Below are 25,846 nucleotides of genomic sequence, written 5' to 3'. Positions count from 1 at the left end.
AGAGATTACTACCTTTGAGGTCCTGCTTTTTAATCTCTTTCTCAACTCCCTAAAATCTGCCTGCAGGACCTCATCCCTCTTTCTACCGATGTCACTGGTACCGATATGGACCATAATCTCTGGCTGTTCATCCTCCCCCCATACAATGTCCTGCAGTCAGTGATATCCTTGAGCCTGGCACCAGGGAGGCAACATATTATCCTGGAGTCACGTCTGCAGCCACAGAAACCCCTGTCTGTTCCCCTAACTATCAAATCCCCCACTGCTCTTCCACCCTTCTTCCTCCCACCCTGTGCAGCTGAGCCACCCTTGCCATGGGATATTTTATGTCTACCTGAGAGAGCAGACGGGCCTCAGTTTAACATCCGAATGACGGCACTCCGACGGTGCAGCACTCCCTCAGTACTGCACTGGAGTGTCAGCCCAGATTTTTGTGTTCAAGTCTCTGGAGTGGGACTTAAATCCATAACTTTCTGACTCAGAAGTGAGAGTGCTATCCACTGAGCCACAGCTGACAACATATAGAATCAGACAGAATAAATTTCAGTTGAATGAATGGGAAAAGGTTTAGGTGTTCTTGTAATCAGAATATCATGATGTGAAATAAGGGAATAAGGAAGGGCTTAATGCATTTAAATGCAGTACATTTGTGACCAATGATCAACTCCTCAATCTATCTATCTGGTTATTAATTGGTAATCTCACTTAGCAAGGCTATAATTATGGTGAGGTGGAAAGTGGAAGAATTCCCACTTGTGCATTAGCAAACACTTTTCCGAGATTGCATTTAAGGCACATTTTAGGGAAGCGTAAAAGAAGTTATATTACAATTCAGGCTATTCCCCAACATTTGTATCTCAGTCTCCTTAAAAACACATATCTCCTACACACAGAAAGTTCTACCTTATATGTGATGTGAATGGGATAACATGCCATAGAGAACTGGAGATAGAGGGAACATTAATACCTCATGCAATTTGTCTGCACTTCCAAAGGACACATTTTCTTTGACAACCAAAGACAGATTCTCAATATTCAGAAAACAGAATAACAATTACTTGTACCATTTGAGTAGATAAGGCATAAAATAAACCTCATGTTTTACTGTTGACTAGTTTGTTCAGATCATCAGGCCGGAACAGAAATAATTCTAAAATGTCTGACATGAGCCTGAAAGTTTTTATACATTAACATTTCAAAGACATGATAGACTCACCAAACAAACTTATCTTTAATAACTTCTCATCAGGCAACAATGCTAAAACAACAGCTGGCCACCTCTCCAGGGGCTCAATTTTCTACAACCCCTTTTTTCTGTGCACTCACCCAAGATGCGCCGACTTTGTGCACTGGAAATGGCGCCGAAAAAATGTGCCCCCATCCTGGCCGCTCTGCCGAGTGTCCCGGGTCCTGGTGCGGCGTATATAGTGGAGTGAGGGGCAGAGCTTCAGCCCTGCGTCAAAAACAGTGCCGGCAGCTGTCCGCATGTGCAGTGGAGTTTGCGCGCATACTCCTGCAGGCTGTGAGCAGGACCCGACGCTCGCCGCCCCTATCCCTGGCCGAAGGGACGACTCGATGCTCGCCGCACCCTATCCCTGGCCGAAGGGATGACCGGATGTTCGCCGCACCCTATTCCTGGCCGAAGGGTCTCCTGCACCGGCTGGGGCAGGCCCGCTGTGGATCTCTCTCTCCCCCCCTTCACCGATGCTACTGTGGATCTCTCTCCGACCCCTTCACCAATGCCGCTGTGGATCTCTCTTTCCCCCCCCCCGCCCACCGCCTTTCACCGATGCCGCGTTCAGCCTCTTCCTCCCTCCCTCCCTCATTCACAGGTGCCGTGATGAGCCTAGCCTCCCGGTGTGCGTCTTGCCGCCCCTATCACAGGTCGAATGGCCTCCCGCACAGGCCGGCCGCTGCCGAGTTTAGTTGACGGTAGGATTTACTTCAGGTCTTTATTTATTGAATTAGTTACTTCAATTCTTTAGTTTTTATTGAATGCTTATTACTTTTTGTGCTGTGTTTAGTGCTTTGTAAGTCTTGGTGCTTCAGGTGCAGATCTTCTCCGCTTCCTTCTATTTTTTATTTGTTAATTAATTGCTTCGTAAGTCTTGGTGCAGGTCCTCTCAGCTTCCTTCTATTTTATATTTGTTATTGAATGCTTATTTTTGTGCTTTGTTTAATGCTTTGTAAGTCTTGGTGCTTTAAATGTTCTAACCTGCGCCAATTTCTTAACTGCCCGCAAGTTTTTTCAGAGCTGGCCACATACGCTGACCTAAGTCGATTTGGAGTAAGTTTTAGCTGGCCAAAGTGGCATAAATGGCGAAAACTGGTGTAAGTGTCTGGGAACGCCCCCTTTTGAAAAAAAAACTCAATGAAAAAATATCGTACCTAACTGAGTTACTCAAGTTTATTGGGGAAAATGGCGCTTTTTAAACTTACGCCAGAAAAAACAACTTTCTACAAAACAATTGGAGCAAGTCATGACCAAAATTGAGCCCCCTGAAACTAATCACTATCTTTAGTCTGCTAGTGCAAGGTTTTCTTTCACTGACTTTCTTACAACTGCACTTATGAACTCCCAACTGTCCAGACTTTGGCCCTCCATTCACCATAACATTACTGCAGCATATCTGCTCAATCACACCATCACCACCACCCTTGATGCCCTAGTCCCTGTTGAAAAAATTACTCTCTCTCACCCTTGCCATTCCCCCTGGTACAGCCCTGACCTTCACTTCCTTAAGTCCATGGGACGCATACTTGAACGGATATGGCGGACAACTGGTTCAGTCATTCACCACCAGATCTAGCTGGACCACATAAAGCAATATCAGGTCCTGTTCTCGTCTGCCATTCTAGAATGTAAAGATAAATCCTGGCTTCTATTCTCCACTGCTAACCGTCTTTTTAAACCCCTCTCCCCAGTCTCCACCCTCACCTCTGACATTAAGTGTGAGGAGCTCATAGACTTCTTTGTCTCCAAGATTGAGACCATCCGTTCAGCCGCCTCTGCCTCTTCCCTTCCTTCCCCTAGCTCACTGGGCCAAACTTCCTCTAAAGATTCCCCCCTGCCCTAGCCCTGACCTCACATCTTACTCCAGTTTCTCTCCGATCTCTCCTCGTGACCTTTCCGAGCTCATCCTGTCCATGAGACCCACTTCCTGCTCCCTTGACCCTATTCCCACCCAACTGCTGAGCACCCAACTTCCTTTTCTGACTTCCATGTTAGCTGACATTGTTAACGGTTCTCTCTCCTCAGGTATTGTCCTGCTCTCCCTCCAATCTACCGTCATCACCCCTTTCCTCAAAAAAACAACCCTCGACTCCTCCGTCCTTGCTAACTACTGCCCCATCTCCAGCCTCCCATTCCTCTGCAAAGTCCTTGAACAGCTGTCGCCTCCCAAATCCGTGTACATCTTTCCCATAATTTGTGACTGTGACAAAGGCAAACTCTCCCTCCTCATCCTTCTTGACTTGTTTGCAGGCTTTGACACAGTTGATCACTCTATCCTTCCCCTACACCTCTCCACCACCTTCCAGTTGGGTTGGACTGCACTCACCTGGTTCCATTCTTATCTAATCATAGCCAGAGAATCACCTGCAACAGCTTCTCTTCCTGCCCCCGCATCGTTACCTCTGGTGTCCCCCAAGGATCTATCCTTGGCCCCCTCATATTTCTCATCTACATGTTGCCCCTTGGCAACATCATCCAAAAACACAGCATCAGTTTCCACATGTACGTTGATGTCACCCAGCTCTACCTCATCACCACTTCTCTCGACCCCACCACGGTCTCCCAAATTGTCAGACTGCTTGTCTGACATCCTGGATGTCTGGATGAGCAGAAATTTTCTCCAGTTGAATATTGGGAAGACCAAAGCCATTGTTTTCGGTCCCCGTCACAAAATCCGTTTCCTAGCCACTGACTCCATCCCTCTTCCCAACTTCTGTCTGAGGCTGAACCAGACTATTCACAACCTTGGTGTCATATTTGACCCTGAAATGAGCTTTCGACCACATATGTGCACCATAACTAAGACTGCCTACTTCCACCTCCGTAATATCACCCATCTCCGCCCTTGCCTCAGCTCATCAGCTGCTGAAGCCCTCATCCATGCCTTTATTACCTCTGGACTTAACTATTCCAACGTACTCCTGGCTGGCCTCCCACATTCTACCCGACGTAAAATTCAGGTGATCAAAAACTCGGCTGCCCGTGTCCTAACTCACACCAAGTCCTGATCACCCATCACCCCTGTGCTCGCTGGCCTACATTGGCTCCCGGCTAAGCAACGCCTCGATTTCAAAATTCTCATCCTTCTTTTCAAATCCCTCCATGACCTCAGCCTTCCCTATCTCTGTAATCTCCTCTAGCCCCACGACCACCTCCATCACCCCTCCGCGCCCACCCACCACCCCGGGATGTCTGCGTTCCTCTAATTCTTCTCTCTTGAGCATCCCTGATTATAATCGCTCAACCATTGGTGCTCGTGCTTTCTGTTGCCTAAGCCTGAAGCTCTGGAATTAAATATAGAAACATAGAAAATAGGTGCAGGAGTAGACCATTCAGCCCTTCGAGCATGCACCATCATTCAACATGATCATGGCTGATCATGCACTTCAGTACCCCATTCCTGCTTTCTCTCCATACCCCTTGATCCCTTTAGCCGTAAGGGCCAAATCTAACTCCCTTTTGAATAGATCTAACGAACTGGCCTCAACAACTTTCTGTGGTAGAGAATTCCACATGCTCACAACTCTCTGAGTGAACAAGTTTCTCCTCATCTCGGTCCTAAATGGCTTACCAATTATCCTTAGACTGTGAGCCCTGGTTCTGGATTTCCCCAACATCAGGAACATTCTTCCTGCATCTAACCTGTCCAATCCCGTCAGAATTTGATATGTTTCTATGAGATCCCCTCTCATTCTTCTAAACTCCATTGAATATAAGCCTAGTCGATCCAGTCTCTCTTCATATGTCAGTCCTACCATCCCGGGAATCAGTCTGGTGAACCTTCGCTGCACTCCCTCAATAGCAAGAATGTCCTTCCTCAGATTAGGAGACCAAAATTATATACTATATTCAAGGTGTGGCCTCACCAAGGCCCTGTACAACTGTAGTAAGACCTCCCTGCTCCTATACTCAAATCCTCTAGCTACGAAGACCAACATGCCATTTGCCTTCTTCACCGCCTGCTGTACCTGTATGCCAATTTTCAATGACTGATGTACCATGACACCCAGGTCTCGTTGCACCTCCTCTTTTACTAATCTGTCACCATTCAGATAATAATGTGTCTTCCTGTTTTTACTACCAAAGTGGATAACCTCACATTTATCCACATTATATCGCATCTGCCATGCATTTGCTCACTCACCTAATCTGTCCAAGTCACCCTGCGGCCTCTTAGCATCCTCCTCACAGCTCACACTGCCACCCAGCTTAGTGTCATCTGCAAACTTGCAGATATTACATTCAATTCCTTCGTCTAAATCATTAATGTATATTGTAAATAGCTGGGGTCCCAGCACTGAACCTTGCGCTACCCCACTAGTCACTGCCTGCCATTCTGACAAGGACCCGTTTATTCCTACTCTTTGCTTCCTGTCTGCCAACCAGTTCTCTATCCACATCAGTACCTTACCCCTAATACCATGTGCTTTAATTTTGCACACTAATCTCTTGTGTGGGACCTTGTCAAAAGCCTTTTGAAAGTCTAAGTACACCACATCCACTGGCTCCCCCTTGACCACTCTACTAGTTACATCCTCAAATAATTCTAGATTTGTCAAGCATGATTTCCCTTTCATAAATCCATGCTGACTTGGACCGATCCTGTCACTGCTTTCCAAATGCACTGCTATTGCATCTTTAATAATTGATTCCAACATTTTCTCCACCACCGATGTCAGGTTGACGGGTCTATAATTCCCTGTTTGTTCTCTCCCTCCTTTTTTAAAAAGTGGGATTACACTAGCTACCCTCGAGTCCATAGGAACTAATCCAGAGTCTATAGAATGTTGGAATATGACCACCAATGCATTCACTATTTCTAGGGCTACTTCCTTAAGTACTCTGGAATGCAGGCTGTCAGGCCCTGGGGATTTATCGGCCTTCAATCCCATCAATTTTCCTAACACAATTTGCTGACTAATAACGATTTCATTTAGCTCCTCCTTCGCGCTATACCCTTGGTCCCCTAGTATTTCCAGAAGGTTATTTGTGTCTTTCTTAGTGAAGACAGAAACAAAATATTTGTTTAATTGGTCTGCTATTTCTTTGTTTCCCCATTATAAATTCACCTGATTCTGACTGCAATCTTTTTCTCTTCACGTATCTATAGAAGCTTTTGCAGTCAGTTTTTATGTTCCCTGCAAGCTTACTCTCATACTCTATTTTCCCCCTCCTAATTAAACCCTTTGTCCTCCTCTGCTGAATTCTAAATTTCTCCCAGTCCTCAGGTTTGCTGCTGTTTTTGGCCACTTTATATGCCTCTTCCTTGAATTTAACACTATCCCTAATTTCCCTTGCAAGCCATGGTTGAGCTACCTTCCCTGTTTTATTATGCCAGACAGGGATGTACAATTGTTGAAGTTCATCCATGTGATCTTTAAATGTCTGCCATTGCCTATCCACTGTCAACCCTTTAAATATCATTCGCCAGTCTATCCTAGCCAATTCACGTCTTATACCGTCGAAGTTACCTTTCTTTAAGCTCAGGACTTGAGTTTCTGAATGATCTGTGTCACTCTCCATCTTAATGAAGAATTCTACCATATTATGATCACTCTTCCCCAAGGGGCCTCGCACAACAAGATTGCTAATTAATCCTCTCTCATTACACAACACCCAGTCTAGAATGGCCAGCTCTCTAGTTGGTTCCTCGACATATTGGTCTAGAAAACCATCCCTTTTACACTCCAGGAAATCCTCCTCCACCGTAATGCTACCAATTTGTTTAGCCCAATCTATATGTAGATTAAAGTCACCCATGATAACTGCTGTACCTTTATTACATGCATCCCTAATTTCCTGTTTGATGCCATTCCCAACCTCACTATGACTGTTTGGTGGACTGTACATAACTCCCACTAGCGTTTTCTGCCCTTTGGTGTTCCGCAGCTCTACCCATGTAGATTCCACCTCATCCACGCTAATGTCCTTACTTACTATTGCGTTAATCTCCTCTTTAACCAGCAATGCTACCCCACGTGCTCACAGGGTATCTTGCATCAACTGACATGATGCGATGCATGTTGTCACAAATGAGCTGCACATTAATAATGGAGTGGAAGCCTTTTCTATTCCTGAACAGCTCGCCATTCTTCAAAGGTGCTCGGAAGGCGATGTGGGTACAATCAATGCAGTCCTGTACCTTTGGGAAGCCAGCAATCTTTGAGAACTCCACAGCCCTGTCATGGATTGCTTGGGTGGTCATTGGGAACTTGATGAAATCATTCTTCCGCGCATACAGTGCAGCCGTGACCTGGCGAATGGAGACATGTATTGCATGTTGAGAGATGGCGCACACATCTCCAGTTGTAGCTTGAAATGATCCAGAGGCATAGAATGAAAGTGCAGCTGTAACCTTCACTTCAACTGACAAAGCAGTCCACCTGACGCTTCTCGGCTACAGATCTGGTCTCAGCAACTCGCAGATCTCACGGACAACTTCTTTGCGGAAACACAGCCTTCTGATACATTCTGCATCACTCAGGCGCAGGTACGAACGCCTGACTCGAAATTGCCAAGGTGGGTAAGGCCTCCTGCCCAGCAGCCTACGGGCTCTGATGTTCCTGATGTGATGAACTCTAATCAATTGACTCCTATGTAGCACAATGATGCAGAACGTTTGCAAAAGGTATGGCATTGTCAGTATTGCCCCCATACTTAAAGTTAAACTTTCAAAGGAGGTCAAAACGGCAGGAAAGCAAGCAATACAGGTTCACAGTTCTCTCTCTCGCTCTCTCTCTCTCCCTCCCTCCCCCACCCCCACCCAGGTCTGTATAGATGGACCAAAAAGGTATTTTGTCCTCTCCTCTCTCCCTCCCCCCCCCCTTGAGTCTTGTGACCTCTCCCTCCTCCTCCCCCCCCTTGAGTCTTGTGACCTCTCTCGCTCCTCGCCCCCAGCCTCTCCGTTGACTTAAGCCCCTCTCCCTCTCTTTGGCCCCCGATGCTTGCCAGCTCCCTCCCTCCCCCCCTCCCCCACCATCCCCCTCCCCAACCCCCTAGCCTTTCCGCTGATTTGCTTGCAGCCTCTCCGTTGAATCCCGATGCCGTTCAGTTCACTTGCTCCCGCCCCTAGCCCAGGCCGAGTGGCCTCCCGGTGCATTTCCCGACCCTAGCTTTGGCCGAGTGGTCTCCCGCTGCGTTGTCCTGCCCCTAGCCCAAGCCAAGTGGCCTCCCGGTGCATTGCCCGCCCCTAGCCCAGGCCGAGTGGCCTCCCAGTGCGCTGTCCTGCCCCTAGCCCAGGCCGAGTTGCCACCAGGTGCATTGCTCGCCCCTAGCCCAGGCCAACTGGCCTCCCGGTGCATTGCCCACCCCTAGCCCAGGCCGAGTGGCCTCCCGGTGCATTGTCCTTCCCCTAGCCCAGGCCAAGTGGCCTCCCGGTGCGTTGTCCTGCCTCGAGCCCAGGCCAAGTGGCCTCCCGATGCGTTGTCCTGCCCCTAGCCCAGGCCGAGTGGTCTCCCGGTGCGTTGTCCTGCCCCAGCCCAGGCCGAGTGGCCTCCTGATGTGTTGTCCCGCCCCTAGCCCAGGCCGAGTGGCCTCCCGGTGCATTGTCCTTCCCCTAGCCCAGGCCAAGTGGCCTCCCGGTGCGTTGTCCCGTCCCTAGCCCTGGCCGAGTGGCCTCCCGGTGCATTGTCCTTCCCCTAGCCCAGGCCAAGTGGCCTCCCGGTGCATTGTCCCGCCCCTAGCCCTGACCGAGTGGCCTCCCGGTGCATTGTCCTTCCCCTAGCCCAGGCCAAGTGGCCTCCCGGTGCGTTGTCCTGCCTCGAGCCCAGGCCAAGTGGCCTCCCGGTGCATTGTCCTTCCCCTAGCCCAGGCCAAGTGGCCTCCCGGTGCATTGCCTTCCCCTAGCCCAGGCCGAGTGGCCTCCCGGTGCATTGTCCTTCCCCTAGCCCAGGCCAAGTGGCCTCCCGGTGCGTTGTCCTTCCCCTAGCCCAGGCCGAGTGGCCTCCCAGTGCGTTGTCCTGCCCCTAGCCCTGGCCAAGTGGCCTCCCGGTGCATTGCCCGTCCCTAGCCCAGGCCGAGTGGCCTCCTGGTGTATTGCCCGCCCCTAGCCCAGGCCGAGTGGCCTCCCGGTGCACTGTCCTGCCCCTAGCCCAGGCCGAATGGCCTCCCGCATTGGCCCGCTGCCTTCCTGGGCCAAGTGCAGAAAGGTGAATTGCAGTTTGAAGATGAAAGTAGGACTTTAATTTTTTATTTCTTATAGAACTGTTAGTAGTTTTTGTTTGCAAACATTGCGAAGGGTGATGCTTGGTTGGTTTAGGTCCAGGTCCTCTCCGCTTCCCGCCCCTATCCCAATCCGAATGGCCTCCGATGTACCTACCTGCGCCGATTTCTTTATCTCTCTGCAAGGGTTTTCTGAAGTGGCCACATACGCTGGCCGAAGTAGAAATGGAGTAACTATTAGCTGGCCAAAGTTGCCTAAATGGGCAGAAGTGGCGTCGGTGGCTGGTAACGCCCCCTTTTGAGAAAAAAAACTAACCTTTTAAAAAAAGCATAACTAAATGAGTTACGCTGGTGCAAATTGATTGTAGAAACTGGGGATTTTTAAGTTACGCCAGAAAAAGCAGCCTATTCCAAAAAAACGGAGCAACACCTGGCCAAAATTGAGCCCAAAGCCTCTCAACTTTCCCTTAAAATTGAACTAAGTATGCATTGATTGTTTTAGTAATCTGTTTGCTCCCAGAGAACTTTCTAGCTTTTTTATACATCATATCCCATCAGTAGAGACTATTGCTCTGAATTCAGTTCCATAAAATCTATCCTGCTGCACAGAACGACGACATAGTTTCATGGCAAAGAATGCAGCTAAAGAATTCCAACTTTATGAAACTAAAAATAAATTTCATGCGTACTTAACTTCATGGCAGCTAGCAAAAATAGGACAAATTCAGCCAGCTGCATGCTTATTTATTATAATGTTATATTTCTTTCACAAGAGGAAAATAGTATGGTCGAGAGTGGCTTTACCACTACTGCTGTCAATGGTAAACTTGGCAATGCCTACCAAAGAAAAATCTAGCCCATTATCTTCTATCTGCCCACCAGGCTTATTTCTTTAAATTTATTGTAGCCTCCTTTCTCTCCCTCACAATTTATTTCTTTTGAGACCCAACAAAACCTAACCAATGAAAGAAACAGGCTAGAATGGACCCCCATCCCCTTCCTTAAAATAGACCTTGTATATCCACAGCCCCAATAATGAGCCTACTTACATCTGCTTTATTTATATTTTCCTGCGCTGTCTTGCGTAACTAACCATTCCTGTCACTGACAGAACATTCCTAATCTGAGAAACCACACTGTAACTGTTTAGCCCTCCTCTAACCAAATCCCCACACTCTCCTCATTGGTCTTAACTCTTTTCATCGCCTTCTCTTTCAACTTCCACAAGCACTGAAATATAGTCAAACCTATCAATAGCATTAACCCACACCAGCAAAAGAGCTACTACCTTTTGGGATTTCAACAAAGCATTAAAACAGCAATATAATTCCAACACGGGAAGAATTGGCCTGTTCTCCATAAGTGGGAGTCCACACATCATCCACTCACGTTATTGTCGAAGGTTTGCTGACTATAATAGATAACACGTGGGCTCCCTTGAGTAAGGAGCAGGCTGTGCTCTTTCCAAAACATGCCAAAACAGTTGGATCGCTGCTTCAGTTTTTATTTGTTATTATGATAGCATGAACTCTACTGACAGTTGTAGAATGTAGCTATCTCCATGGGGCCATTTTACATTACACAATAACAGCAAAAATTCCTCCCTGCTGCTGTGGTCTGAAGTTGATGGCAAATGCATGTGAAAAAGATAAAAAGGCTTTTCAACTTTTCTTGAAACTAACAGATTACTAGAACAATCACTGCATCCTTAATATATTCAAATGCAACAATTAGTATTAACAACCTCTGTTTAACATAATATAATTAATAAATATTTTGATGATAAGCTATTTAAATACCAACTTTTCTTCTTAATTTATAAGACACGAACATGTTTTACATCATCTTGTCTCTTCTTAATAAACAGCAAAACTAGAGCAGTGATTGTTAGTAAAACAAGGGAGATCCAGCTGTTGCTGCAGATTGTACACCAATGCACCGTGCAAGGGCATAGCAAGATACTGGAACATCAACTGAAAGCAAAAGTTTTGATATCAGCCAGCTTATTAGTAGGGCGTACTAAATAGAGGTCGTGGAAAAATAAATCCGATAAGCCTCTTTCACACTTTCACACATAGGCATGCACTATCAGAGTCTTGCTGGCAGTGCCCTGCCTAACCAACCATTCAGCTAGGCAACACTGCCTAGCATTGAGACTTATAAGGAACATTCAGGCTGGGCGATAAATATCCCGGCCCCGGAAGACTACCGCCTCCAAACGGGGTGCGGGGCAATTTCGCCCCCTTAGTACACAAAGTGAAAAAAAATTCTAACCTCTTCGTCTGCAACAAGATGAAAAATAGTACCATAATCCTCCATCAGTTGAAGCAGCATTAAATGAAACACTTCCATCTGTAGCTTATGTTTTTGATTTATATTACATTATGGGCTTACTAACATGAACTTGTAATCACAACAAAGTACTCAGTGCAACAGTACAATATGCATGTGCGGAGAGATAGATTCAACATCAGACTTACACAACCAGGATTGATGATCCTGGGAGTCTAATGATTTCCTCATAAAAAGGTAAAAGGTGGATGATGTAGAAATGTATCCCCTTTAATAGTTCCTCTGCAATAAATCTCAGAACATTCCTTTGGCAGCAATTGCTGCAGGACCTTGAGAGGTCAAAACTGAATTGTGGGTTTGAATAAAATAAATTGGTGCATCAAACTGACCAGCAAATGCTGTCATCATCTCATCTGCTGTATTCTTAAAGGGTTTTTTCCCCCTAAACTTTGCTAGTTCTTTTTATAGCTTTGAAAGAAATAATTGATTTCTGAACACTATCACGTAACTGCAAGCTGACACCTTTGAATTGCTCTCCAAAATGTTAATTTATTAAGCTGCTTATCCAAACAGGCCTTTACTTTCTTTCCATCCAATTTTTCACTCATCTGTGGAGTGGAGATAGCTCAACTGTGTTCTTTGCCAGTGCTGACTGAGCCACCAGCTCTAATCTTTTTGTAAAAGTTTTTTTTTAAAAGGCAATCTTTAACTTCTAATGAAATACTTCTTGTGCCATTAACCTTTAGCATTTCATTACTCTGGTTTGTACTGGGGACTTTTCTAATTGGAGGTAGCACAGGCCACCAATAGGTCAGGTTGGTAAGAAGCTATTTAGAAAATGGCTTCCATTATAAAAAGATTTGCATTTATTTCGCGCCTTTCACGACCAACGGACATCCCAAAGCGCTTTATAATCAATTACGTGCTCTTGAAGTGTAGTCACTGTTGTAATGTAGAAAATGCGGTGGCCAATTTGCGCACAGCAAGTTCCCACAAACAGTAATGTGATAAGGACCAGATAAACAGTTTTTGTTATGTTGATTGAGGGGTAAATATTGGCCTGAACACCAGTGATAACTCCCCTGCTCCTCTTCAATTATAGTGCCATGGGATCTTTTACATCCACCCGAGAGGGCCTTGGTTTAATGTCTCAACCAAAAGACAGCATCCCTGACAATGCAGCATTCACTCAGCACTGCAGTGTCAGCTTAGATAGTTCTGCTCAAGTCTCTGGAGTGTGAAGTGGGGCTTGAACCAACAACTTTCTGACTCAGAGGCAAGGGTGCTACCCACTGAGCTACAGCTGACACTAGATTGACATAGATTGGTACATACATATACTGGGCAGTGCACTCACAAATTTAAAACCTGCCTTTGTGGCTTCTGTTAGCAACTTAACCCCTTGGCCTCACAAAAGAAACAAAAAAAAAACCCAAATTCACTGCAATTTTACCTCGCGAGGTTTTAGCAAATCTTATCAAATACAGTTACCTACACGACAATGCGTATGATCATGTCTGTCCCTGTGGAGTGCTCTTCCTTGAGCACGAAAGCAAGCTGCAATGCATTGGGAAGATATATCTGCATAGATGACTGTCAAACAAAGCATGTTGTTCCATAGCAGATGAACATTTGATATTCACATATAAACCTGCACTGAAACTAAATAGAACACTGGCAGACATAAGCTGAAGGATAAAGTATACTCCACACGTGTAGAATGCAATTTGCGATCCCATCATAATGACATCCATTCACGGAGCTCAGAATAGCCCACGATGGATCAGCACGTTCAGTTTTGTGACATTAAATTTCCAATGGCTAACGAGAAATATCTACAGCTTTTTCTATATTCACAGCACCAAAACGCCAAGTGGAAATCTAGTGGAGTGAGATAAATAACTTATAAGAAGCTAATAGTAGAGTACACACCCAATTTCCTTTTTGAAGAAAAAGTAAAATTAATTCATCCTTGGTGGTCTAGATAAGGGGCAGAGAGTAATCCTGTCAGGGGCAGGAGAAAGAGAGGCATGTCAAATCCCTTGAGTCAATGAAGGGAATACATGAATGACCTTTGGCAGCCTGTAGAGAAGCGAATCAAATCTCCAGCAGTCTTGCAGAAGCTTGACCTTGGCTTAAGCTTTGAACATTTAAAAGCTGTTTGCACCATTCAATTGTATACTATACTGCACCAGGAACTTTCATATGACTCAGAAAGTGCAGAAAGGAGGCTAAACAGATATGTATGTTAAAAGTAGTCTGTTATTCTGGATAAAATAGGTTGGCATCAACATAAAAATTATATAATGATTACTTCAATAAGGGTTATTGATAATTGCTTTTTTTTTAAGTACTATATTGCTCTGCCTTTATTTTCCATCTTGTTTGATACTGGCATAAAGAAGTCGATATGGAATTTTAAATTAATTTAAAAGCATCAGAGTATTGACTTTACTACACTGTAGCTTGTATACTGTATTATAGCATTTTTATTGAAACCTTAATATTTCAGATAAAGAAAAGAATATAATTACTATATTTCCCAGATGTACATTTCAGCTAATTCTCGGAACTAAAAGCTAATTTGTGAACATTACTGATAATCTGCAAAGTGGGGAGCAGGCACTATGCCAATACAGGTGGCTCTATGGTACGCAATGGAAAAGAGACATAACTACTGAACTACTTGCCATGTCTGAAAGCCTCAATGATATCACTAAATGTACCTGAATCGCAGCCAGATTTTTCTGCTCTTGTGTTGGGGCCTGATGGACAAAGCGTAGCCAGTTTGAATGCCGTGGATTACTGGCATCCAGAATATACAGCACATCTCCCTTACTCCCACGTACCTGCAAATATCAGAAAAAAGTTCAGGAGTACAGTCTGCTGCAGTAATGACAAAATGATTCAAAACAGTTTGAAGGGTTTTTTTCCCTCATAATAATTCTCTCTATGTCAAATGCACCCAACCAGCCACACTATACAAGCAAGGTAAAGTACTTTCTCTTAGATAAACAAACATTTTTAAATTACAAGTGATTTGTACTGTCCACTAGTGAAGAAAAGCATATTGCCATAAGCATGTACAGATGCTGCATGAACCTTCTATTTGTAAAATGGGAGCCAAGTTAAAAGACTTCCGTTTCCACAGCTCTGAACGTTGACCTCAGTCAAGTCCTAAACTTATGTACAATTATATTATGGATCGTCCATAATTGGAATAGAATTTAAAAACCTTTATATTTTATGTGTTTTTGTTAAGATATGGCACACCTTGACCTTAAATTCTTCATTCAGGCAGTAGTTATATTGTTCAGCTACTGGCCCTAGAATATTCTGGTGACTTTTTTTTGTATGTTAGGTAGCATAGCAATAGAATAGCTGGAGACAATTATAACAAAGACAGAATTTTTACAAACTTAACCTTGGTGGCTGTTGCAAGTAATAGGTCAAATTTATGAGACATCTACCTTTGTTAGTGTTCCAGAATGGCCTCAGTTTAGTTGGTATCCCAGAGTGCCTTGAATTTGCAGAAATGCTCGTTATCCAAGTGATAAATTAGACCTTCCAAAGTTTATTGAAAGAGTCATTAATCCTGGCATTGTCAGATAAATCAAATTTGCGAGAATTTATATATTGGAAGTGTTTTTTTTTAGATTCTGTGATAAATGACTCCCTCCTCCCAGAATTCAGCCCCAGAGTTGTGAGCATTTGTCCATTACGAGTTTCTTTATTGTTCATCCTTCTGCTTTGAGTTGCTGTTCAACTGCACGATTACATATCTCCTCCAACAGAAATCTTTGCTTTTTTTACTTTGTGAAGGAAACCTCACAATTAAGGAAAGTAACTATCATCACTGGATAACATGGAGTTAGTATGAGAGAAAGACTAAGTACAGCCAGTTCCATGATTTCAACATGTATCTGTAATAATTTTCAACAGCAGTTACTGTCCATTTTCACTCCCGATAAAACATTTCCTTTATCTTACAGTCTACATTTTTATTTTTATTACTTGTTTTTGACTTTGACTGTTCAGATGATAAATCCTTTATCCCTTTCACTAAGTGTCAATAGTATTTCACAGCTTCTCCAACCATTTCCAGATGTAATGGGCTGGATTTTACGAACCTTGGTGGGTCCGTGGGGGGTCCCGGCCCCAGCCCGCTGCGTAGAATGATTTTGGACCTGACCTCGGCTTACATAACGCAAGAGCTGGCGGAATCTGCGAAAGGCCTCACCTGCATCAACACCACAAAGGTCTGTTCATCTACAATAGATGCCCATTTGAGATTCGATCGGCAGCGGCCATTTTTCAAAGGAACATGGAGAGTCTGCTAAAGTCGGTTCTGCGCACTGTGGTTTTCCAGGTCACAGGTCGGGACACCATCGAACACTTGAGGAAGCTGGAAGAAGTTCTACGTCGACTAGATTGTGTGGGACTCAGGTTGAAACGCTCGAAGTGTGCTTTCCTGGCTCCAGAGGTCGAGTTCTGAGGGAGAAGAATCGCGGCAGATGGCATCAGACCCACCGACGCCAAGACGGAGACTATCAAGAACGCGCTGAGACCACAGAACGTAATGGAGGTGCGGTCATTCCTGGGGCTCCTCAATTATTTTGGTAATTTCCTACCCGGGTTAAGCACCTTGCTAGAACCTCTACATGTGTTGCTATGCAAGGGAGATTACTGGGTATGGGGGAAAGCACAAGAGATAACTTTTGAGAAAGCCCGAAATCTGTTATGTTCCAACAAACTGCTGGTCCTGTATGATCCTTGTAAACGTTTAGCACTAGCTTGCGATGTGTTTTCGTACGGGGTCAGGTGTGTGTTACAACAAGCAAACGAATCAGGGACATTGCAACCAGTCGCTTATGCGTCCAGGAACTTGTCCAAGGCCGAAAGGGCCTACAGCATGATTGAAAAAGAAGCTCTGGCATGCGTTTACGGAGTGAAAAAATGCACCAGTATCTGTTTGGTCTTAAGTTCGAGTTAGAAACTGACCATAAGCCGCTCATATCGCTATTCTCAGAGAGCAAAGATATCAATACCAATGCCTCTGCTCGCATCCAAAGATGGGCGCTCACGCTGTCTGCATATAACTATGTAATTCGCCACAGGCCAGGCACAGAGAACTGCGCTGATGCCCTCAGTCGGCTACTACTGCCCACCACCGGGGTGGAAATGACACAGCCTGCAGATTTGCTCTTGGTGATGGATGCATTTGAAAACAAAAAGTCACCCGTTACGGCCTGCCAGATCAGGACCTGGACCAGCCAGGATCCTTTACTGTCCCTTGTAAAAAACTGTGTCCTCCATGGGAGCTGGTCCAGCATCCCAGCAGAGATTCATGAAGAGATCAAGCTGTTCCAGCAGCGTAAAGACGCAATGTCCATACAGACGGACTGTCTTTTGTGGGGTAATCGCGTGGTTTTGCCCAAGAAAGGCAGGGAAACATTCATATGTGACCTACCCAGTACCCACCCAGGAATAGTAATGATGAAAGCTATAGCCAGATCCCATGTGTGGTGGCCCGGCATCGACTCAGATTTGGAGTCATGCGTGCGCCAATGCAACACTTGCTCTCAACTGAGCAATGCACCCAGGGAGACACCACTAAGTTTGTGGTAATGGCCCTCCAAACCGTGGTCTAGGATCCACGCTGACTTCGCTGGCCCGCTTCTAGGCAAAATGTTCTTGGTTGTTGTGGATGCTTATTTTCAAGTGGATTGAGTGTGTAATAATGTCTGTAAGCAGGTCCACTGCCACCATCGAAATCCTACGAGCCATGTTTGCCACGCACAGCCTGCCTGATGTCCTTGTCAGTGACAATGGGCCATGCTTCACCAGCGCTGAATTCAAGGAATTCATAACCCGCAATGGGATCAAGCACAACACATCTGCCCCGTTCAAGCCCGCATCCAACGGCCAGGCAGAATGGGCAGTCCAAATCATCAAGTAAAGCTTGAAACGCGTGTCGGAAGGCTTCCTGCAGAACCGGCTGTCCTGAGTGCTGCTCAGCTGCCGTACCAGACCACATTCGCTCACCGGGGTTTCCCCAGCCGAACTGCTCATGAAAAGTGTGCTCAAAACAAGGCTCTCTCTAGTCCATCCTGATCTCCATGGTCACGTCGAGGGCAGGCGGCATCAACAAAGCATGTACCATGATCGCGCAAATTTGTCATCGATATTGAAGTCAATGACCCTGTATTTGTACTCAACTATGGACATGGTCCTAAATGGCTTGCTGGCACTGTCGTAGCCAAAGAAGGGAGTAGGATGTTTCAGTTCAAACTCGCAAATTGACAAACTTGCAGAAAGCATTTGGACCAAACCAAACTGTGATTCACAGACAGCCACGAGCAACCTGAAGAGGACACCACCAACTTGGACTCTCCGACACACACACAAGTGGCAACCGACATCACGGTTGACCACGAAGCTGAACTCATCATCCCCAGCAGCCCAGCAAGACCAGCTGCCCAGCAGCTCAGCGAAGAACCAACCAACTCACCTGCACCTGCATTTGTACCGAGACGATCGACTAGGGAGCGAAAAGCCCCAGATCGTCTCACCCTGTAAATAAGTGTACTATTGACTTTGAGAGGGAATGATGTTATGTATGCAACCCTATGTAACCAGCATTCTACCGCCACCAGAGGGCGTATCTGGTGGAGTCCCAAGGGAGCCCAGCATCCCTTGGGAGCACTGTATATAAGCAGGCTTCCCATGCTGTACCAACACTCTGGAGTTAGAATAAAGAGACCCAGGTCACACTGACTCACGTCTACAGTATTCAATCACATCACTTTGTACTGGACATAACACCTTACATCTCCTCAAATCAACTCTTTCACATACTCAACTCACAAACTCGCACATTTGTTGAGTGCAGCCAGGATAGGAAGAAACAACTAATCCCAGAAAAAGGCGAAGTTCTATTATTTTAAAATCAAAAAGGAAACTAATATTTTCTAAAAAAATTTCCAAAGTTTATTATTTTTAAGAGTACAGCTGGAAAAGGACTTGCACAGTCAGGCCATATTTAAGTTTTAATATCTTAAACAAGACTGATTGTCACATCTTTCTCACAATTTTGTAATGTCCTGTACAGTTTAATTTTCCTAACTCTTTCCATCCTCGGCTATCATTCCCAATATATTAGATTGTGAGCCATTTCAGTGCCTACTGTACAAGCAAACCACTTGAGTGAGCCTAGTAAACCTCCGGAATCCCACAAGGATCCATGTTTGAACTCCTCCTTGTCCTCATCTACATGCTGCACCTTGCTAACTTAATCCGAAGCCACAAAATCTTTTACCCATATGCCAATGTCACCCAGTTCTACCTCTCCACCAACTCTCACAATCGCTCCACTACCTTTGTGCTGTCCTTAAGTGCTTGTCCAGTCTTGGATGAGTTATAACTTCCTCCAGTTGAACATTGCAAAGACAGAAGCCATCATCTTCAGCCTCTGCCACAAACTCTGTACCCTTACCACTGACTCTATCCCCCTCCCCACCCATCATCTCCAGCTTAACCAAACTGTTCATAACCTCAGTGTTCTGTTTGACCCACAGCTGAGCTTCCAACTTCCTATCTTCTTCATCATAAAGACTGCCTATTTCCACCTCCGCAACATTGCCCACCTCAGTCCTTACCTTCGTCCATGTGCTTCTGAATCTTCATTCATGCTGTTGTCATCTCCAGACTCAATTCCTCCAATGGTCAGCCTCCATTTCTCCATAAACATAAGCTCAGCCAAAGCTCTCCTGCCCATATCCTATTGTGTTCAATGACCTGTATTGGCTCCCAGTCTCTCAACATCTCCAATTTAAAATTCTCATCCTTGTGTCTAAATCCATCCATGGCTTCCTATCTCTGTAATCTCCTCCGGTTCTACCAGTCCTGTCCTCTCCTTTTTTCTGACAGCCTCTTATGCAGTCCCCCTCCTTTCATCCAAACGTTTGCGGCCATGTCTTCAACTGGCTAGATCCTGCTCGCCCGATTGCCCTCTAAAACCCTCTCCCCCATACATAGGAACAGGAGTACGCCATTCAGCCCCTCAAATCTGTTCCACCATTTAATTAGATCATGGTTTGATCTGCAACCCAACCCACCTTTGATACATATCACTTGATACCCTTAACCAAGAATAATCTATCTATCTCAGTCCTGAAAGCTCCAATTGACCCAGAATCCACAGCCCTTTGGGGGTGGGGGGGGGGGGGGAGGGGAAATCCAGATTTCTGCTACCCTTTGTGTGAATGGGTGCTTCCTGTTTTCACTCCAGAATGGCCTAGCTCTAATTCTAAGATTACGTCCCTTTGTTCTGGATTTCCTCCAATAGAGGAAATAGTTTCTCTGTATCTACCCTACTAAATCCCTTTATTATTTTAATGATCTCAATTAGATCACCCTTCAACCTTCAAACCTCAAGGAAATACAAACCAAGTTTATGCAATCTGTCCTCATAGTTTAACCCAATAAACCCTGGTGTCATTCGAGTGAATCTGTGTCATACCCCTCCAAGGTCAATATATCTTTCCACGTCCCTCCTCCTTTATGACCTACATAAAAAGCACATCTTTAGCCAAGCTTTTGTTCACCCCTCAATCTCTTATTTGGCACAGCATTCCGTTTTCCATACACCTCTGAAGCACCTTGGGACATTATTCCATGCTGTCGGCACTATCTATACATAGGTTGCTATCATTATCAGCTGACCACTTTGTGATTTGTAGGCAGTTCAGCTTGACTACTGATCCACTTCAGTAAACATTGCCTGGCAGTTCATTATTTCATCAACGTTAAAACCCAGCAATCCATACAAATTGGATTAAATTCACATTAAGGTAACTCTAATGAGTTGGACATTTTGCAGTCATATTGGCTTCAACAAGTATTATCAGCTGATTTTGGTAAGGAAACACAAAGATAGTGTGGGACCATTGACATTTCAAGAAAAAACAATAGTTGGAACCCTTCACAATAGTCTAGATTAATAACCCAGAACCCTGTTTATTTTTGTTTCTCTGCTCTTCATCCATCATCCAGTTGAAAAGCAGGCAAGCTTGTCATGGACTGCACTGTTCTGATACTCGTACCACTTAAACATAACTGCAATGAGGCCATCATTCATTGTACAATTAATTAATGCTGCTCTAGGACGCATACGCATCATGTCCACATTAAATATATAGTTTAAGAATATAAGAACATAAGAAATAGGAGCAGGAGTAGGCCATTCATCCCTTCGAGCCCACTCCACCATTCAATAAGATCTTCTACCTCAACTCTACCTTCCCAGACTGAGAGTAGCAAGGACACAGAGTGTACTCTGGGTGGGGGACTTCAATGTCCATCACCAAGAGTGGCTCAGTAGCACCACTACAGACCAAGCCCTTAAGGACATAGCTGCCAGACTGGGCCTGCGGCAGCTGGTGAGAGAACCAACACGAGGGAAGAACATACTTGACCTTGTCCTCAGCAATCTACCAGTCGCAGATGCATCTCTCCTTGACCACATTGGTAGCGGTCACCACCGCACAGTTGTTGTGGAGACGAAGTCCTGTCTTCACATGAAGGATGCCATCCATCGTGTTGTGTGGCACTATCACTGTGCTAAATTAGATAGATTCAGAACAGATCCAGCAGCTCAAAACTGGGCATCCAGGAGGCACTGTGGGCCACCAGCAGCAGCAGAATTGTTTCCACCACAATCTGTAACCTCATGGCATGTATATCCCTCACTCTACCATTACCATCAAGCCAGGGAACCAACTCTGGTTCAATGAGTGCAGAAGAGCATGCCAGGAGCAGCATCATGTGTACCTAAAAATGAGGTGCCAACCTGGGGAAGCTAAAAAGTGGAAGCAACATGCCATAGACAGGGCTAAGGATCCCACATCAAAGGATCAGATCAAAGCTCTGCAGTCCTGCCACATCCAGTCGTGAATGGTGGTGGACAATTAAACAACTAACGGCTCCATGAATATCCCCATTCTCAATGATGACGGCACCCAGCATGTGAGTGCAAAAGACAAGGCTGAAGCGTCTGCAACCATCTTCAGCCAGAAGTGCCGAGTGGATGATCCATATCGGCCTCCTGCTGAGGTTACATGAGCCACCTTCAGCCAATTCGATTCACTCCACGTGATATCAAGAGACAGCTGAGCGCACTGGATATAGCAAAGGCTATGGACCCCGACAACATCTCAGCTGTCGTGCTGAAGACTTATGCTCCAGAACTCGCCGTGCCTCCAGCCAAGCTGTTCCAGTACACGTACAACACTGGCATCTATCCAACAATGTGGAAACCTGCTCAGGTATGTTCTGTCCATAAAAAGCAGGACAAATCCAATCCGGCCAATTACCGCCCCATCAGTTTACTTTCAATCATCAGCATCGATGTAAGGCATCGTCAACAATGCTATCAACCGGCACTTACTCACCAAAAATCTGCTCACCGATGCCCAGTTTGGGTTCTGCCAGGTCCACTTGGCTCCATACCTCATTACAGCCTTGGTCCAAATATGGACAAAAGAGCTGAATTCCAGAGATGAGGTGAGAGTGACTACCCTTGACATCAAGGCAGCATTTGACTGAGTGTGGCATCAAGGAGCACCAGTAAAACTGGTCAATGAGAATCAGGGGGCAAACTTGCCACTGGCTGGAGTCATACCTAGTACAAAGGAAGATGGTTGTGGTGGTTGGAGGTCAATCATCACAGTCCCAGGACATCGCTGCAGGAGTTCTTCAGGACAGTGTCCTAGGCCCAACCATCTTCAGCTGCTTCATCAATGACCTTTCCTCTATCATAAGGTCAGAAGTGGGGATGTTCGCTGATGACTGCAGTGTTCAGTGTCATTCGCAACTCCTCAGATAATGGAGCAGTCAATGCCCGCATGCAGCAAGACCTGGACAATATTCAAGCTTGGGCTGATAAGTGGCAAGTAACATTTGCGCCAGACAAGCGCTAGGCAATGACTATCTCCAACAAGTGAGAGTCTAACCACTGTCCCTTGACATTAACGGAATTGCCATCACCAAATCCACCACCATCAACATCTTGAGGGTCACCATTGACCAGAAACTTAACTGGACCAACCACATAAATACTGTGGCAACAAGAGCAGTGTCTCACCTCCCAACTCCCCAAAGCCTTTCCACCATCTACAAGGCACAAAGATGGAATACTCTCCACTTGCCTGGATGAGTGCAACTCCAACAACACGCAAGAAGCTCAACACCATCCAGGAAAAAGCGGCCCGCTTGATTGGCACCCATCCACCACCTTAAACATTCCTTCCTTCCATCACTGACATACCAGGGCTTCAATGTGTACCATCTACAAGTTGCACTGCAGCAACTCACCACGACTTCTTAGATAGCACCTCCCAAATCCATGACCTCTACCACCTAGAAGGACAGGGGAAGCAGGCTCATAGGAACACCACCACCTCCACGTTCCCCTCAAAGGCCACACACCATCCTGACTTGGAAGTATATCGCCGTTCTTTCATTGTTGCTGGGTCAAAATCCTGGAACTCTCTCCCTAGCAGCACTGTGCTCGTTCTTTCACCATAACGGACTGCAGCAGTTCAAGACGATGGTTCGCCACCATCTTCTCAAAGACAATTAGGGATGGGCAATAAATGCTGGCCTTGCTAGTTATGCCCACATCCCATGAACAAATAAAGAAAAAGCTATCCCCACATCCCTTGATTCCCTTACTTTCCAAAAATCTATTGATCTCTGTCTTGAATATACTCAACGTGAACATTCACAGCCCTCTTGGGTAGAGAATTCACAACCCATTATTTGAAGAAATTTCTCCTCACCTCAGTCCTAAATGGCCGACCCATTATTCTGAGACTGTGACCCCTAGTTCTAGATTCCCAACCAAGGGAATCATCCTCCCAGCATCCACCCTGTCAAACCTTGCAAGAATTTTGTATATTTCAATGAGATTACTTCTCATTTTTCTAAATTCAAGGGAACATAAGCCTAGTCTCTCCTCAATCCTTCTCATAGGACAATTCCCCCATCCCAGGAATCAGTCAAGTGAACCTTTGTTGCACTCACTCTAAGGTAAGTATATCCTTCCTTAGGTAAAGAGACTAATGGCCCGAAATTGCCCCGCGCTGGGTTTGGTGCAGCCAATTTGAATTAACGACACTTTCGTGCCAGCACGGAATGTGCCGCCACCAGCCCGGAATTCGCCTCTATGAATAAAGAAAATGTTGGTTACGGTAATCGGACATTTGCATGACGATCAGCACATCACTGCGACACAAACGTGCCGCGTCACACTGAGGCATCACAACGTCCCTCCCCTTCTTTTAAAAGGGAGGGCCACTGCGAACTCTGCAGCCTCTTTAGTGGTGCCTACTGGGCCACCAGGGTGTTCGGCTGGGCCAGCGGCCTGGCACCCAAGAGAGTGTGCCGGGCTCCATGTTGGTGGCCCGGCCACAACAGCGGCTGCCATTGTCGTGCCAAATGAAAAGTCAGCACGACAGCAAAAGGACTGCGTCCCCTCCTATCCTTGCGCATTTTGATCCGAATGCCACTACGTCACCATGGATGCATCAGGCACCGCCATGGGTGCTGTGCTCTCGCAATGGATTAACGACCTGGAATTCCCAGTAGCCTTCGCCTCTCGCACGCTCCCGTCTGCAGAACGTAAGTACTCGACAGGGGAACGCGAAGCACTTGCTTACATCTACGCATGCAGCTTCCACGCTACCACCTCCCCTTTAAAGGTGGCCAGGGCACCCCAGCCACCACAGCTTCTTGCCCAGAGAAGCTGTCGGTGGCATCGCCTCATGCCAATCTCGAGTCCCACGAGGTCATTTCCCCCACGGGGCGCAAAGGAGTTGGCGTGGAGCGATAAGGGGTTGGCGTGCACGGCAATGATGTCATCACCGTGCGAAACAAACCCTTTTCGCCAGCGGAGCCCTGGGGGCAATTCCAGAGTTGGGGGGCGCTCTGTCCATCGCGCCCAGGCAAGAACTCATTAGCGGCCCATTAGCTCATCCTGGAGGCGCCAACGGGCCTTTCTGAAAGATACAATTTTGGCCCCTTTAACTACTCAGTAGTACACAGTTTTACTACGACATTTGTATCCTTACTGAGCACACTAAAGCCATCTCACACCAATTTAAGTTTACACTGATTGAGGTACAAATCAAGACTAATTTCAAAGAATATCCTGCTTTGGATCCCTTTGTATTTATAATTTCCTCATCTCTCCCCAACTGATCTATGTTCCACATAAAATTACCCTCGGTGCTAAATCTTCAGTGAAAATATATAGATAAATATGAAATTCCAAAATCTTGCTCATTTTGTTTTTATTCAGTCTTGGGAAATGGGCGACACGAGAAAGACGAGCATTCATTGCCTATCACTAATTGCCCGAGAAGGTGGTGGTGAAGCTGCATTCTTGAACCACTGCAGTCCGTGTGGTGAATGTACTCCCACAGTGCTATTAGGTAGGAAGTTCCAGGATTTTGACCCAGCGACGATGAAGGAATGGGAATATATGTCCACGTCAGGATGATGCATGACTTGGAGGGGAACTTGGAAGTGATGATGTTCCCATGCGCCTGCTCCCCTTATCCTTCCAAGTGGTATAGGTCATGTGCTTGAGAGGTGCTGTCAAATCCACCTTGGCGAGTTGCTGCAGTGCATCCTTTTGTTAAGAAAGTTTAGCAAAAAGGTGTGTGTGTGTGTGCACACGCGCGTGTGTGCGTGAAAGTGAGAAAAATGACTTTTTAATAAAAGGAGATAACAAGTATTAAACAAAAGTGACAAGTATGTTGCATCGAAATATCTTGCACGATTCAGAATTACATTAGAAAAGAATTACATGTTTATCCAGGTTCAACCACGTAAGTAGAAACACAAACATGTAGCGTATAACATCCACATTTTCATCAAATAACAAATACAAGCAGTCATGTGCAACTATACTATACTATACCAAGTCTGGCCAGATTCCACAGAAATTAATTACAATCGCAGAGAAGGGCCAGTTACACTCCAAATCAAAATCTGACTGAAAATAAAACTAATCACACAACCTCACTCAGAATTACACAGCTGTCAAACATGTTCCTGACTGAAGTGTTTATAATTCCAGAATAGTCTCACATGTGG

The 25,846-nt window shown here is 45.7% G+C and overlaps 1 protein-coding gene across 5 annotated transcripts in view; it reads right to left on the bottom strand.

Moving 5' to 3' along the window:
- Positions 1–25,846, bottom strand: part of prdm5 (PR domain containing 5) — a 479,054-nt gene that overhangs the window by 435,550 nt on the left and 17,658 nt on the right. For all 5 annotated transcript variants that reach the window (XM_070863981.1, XM_070863995.1, XM_070863973.1 and 2 more), the window contains exon 3: positions 14,413–14,535. In XM_070863981.1, coding sequence (XP_070720082.1) covers positions 14,413–14,535 — 123 coding nt within the window. The remainder of the gene's footprint in view (positions 1–14,412; positions 14,536–25,846) is intronic.

This window comes from Pristiophorus japonicus, chromosome 2 (assembly GCF_044704955.1).
Source record: "Pristiophorus japonicus isolate sPriJap1 chromosome 2, sPriJap1.hap1, whole genome shotgun sequence".
Taxonomy (NCBI): Eukaryota; Metazoa; Chordata; class Chondrichthyes; family Pristiophoridae; genus Pristiophorus; species Pristiophorus japonicus.
Note: the sequence above shows the minus strand (reverse complement) of the source record. Positions and strands in the feature narration are given on the sequence as shown.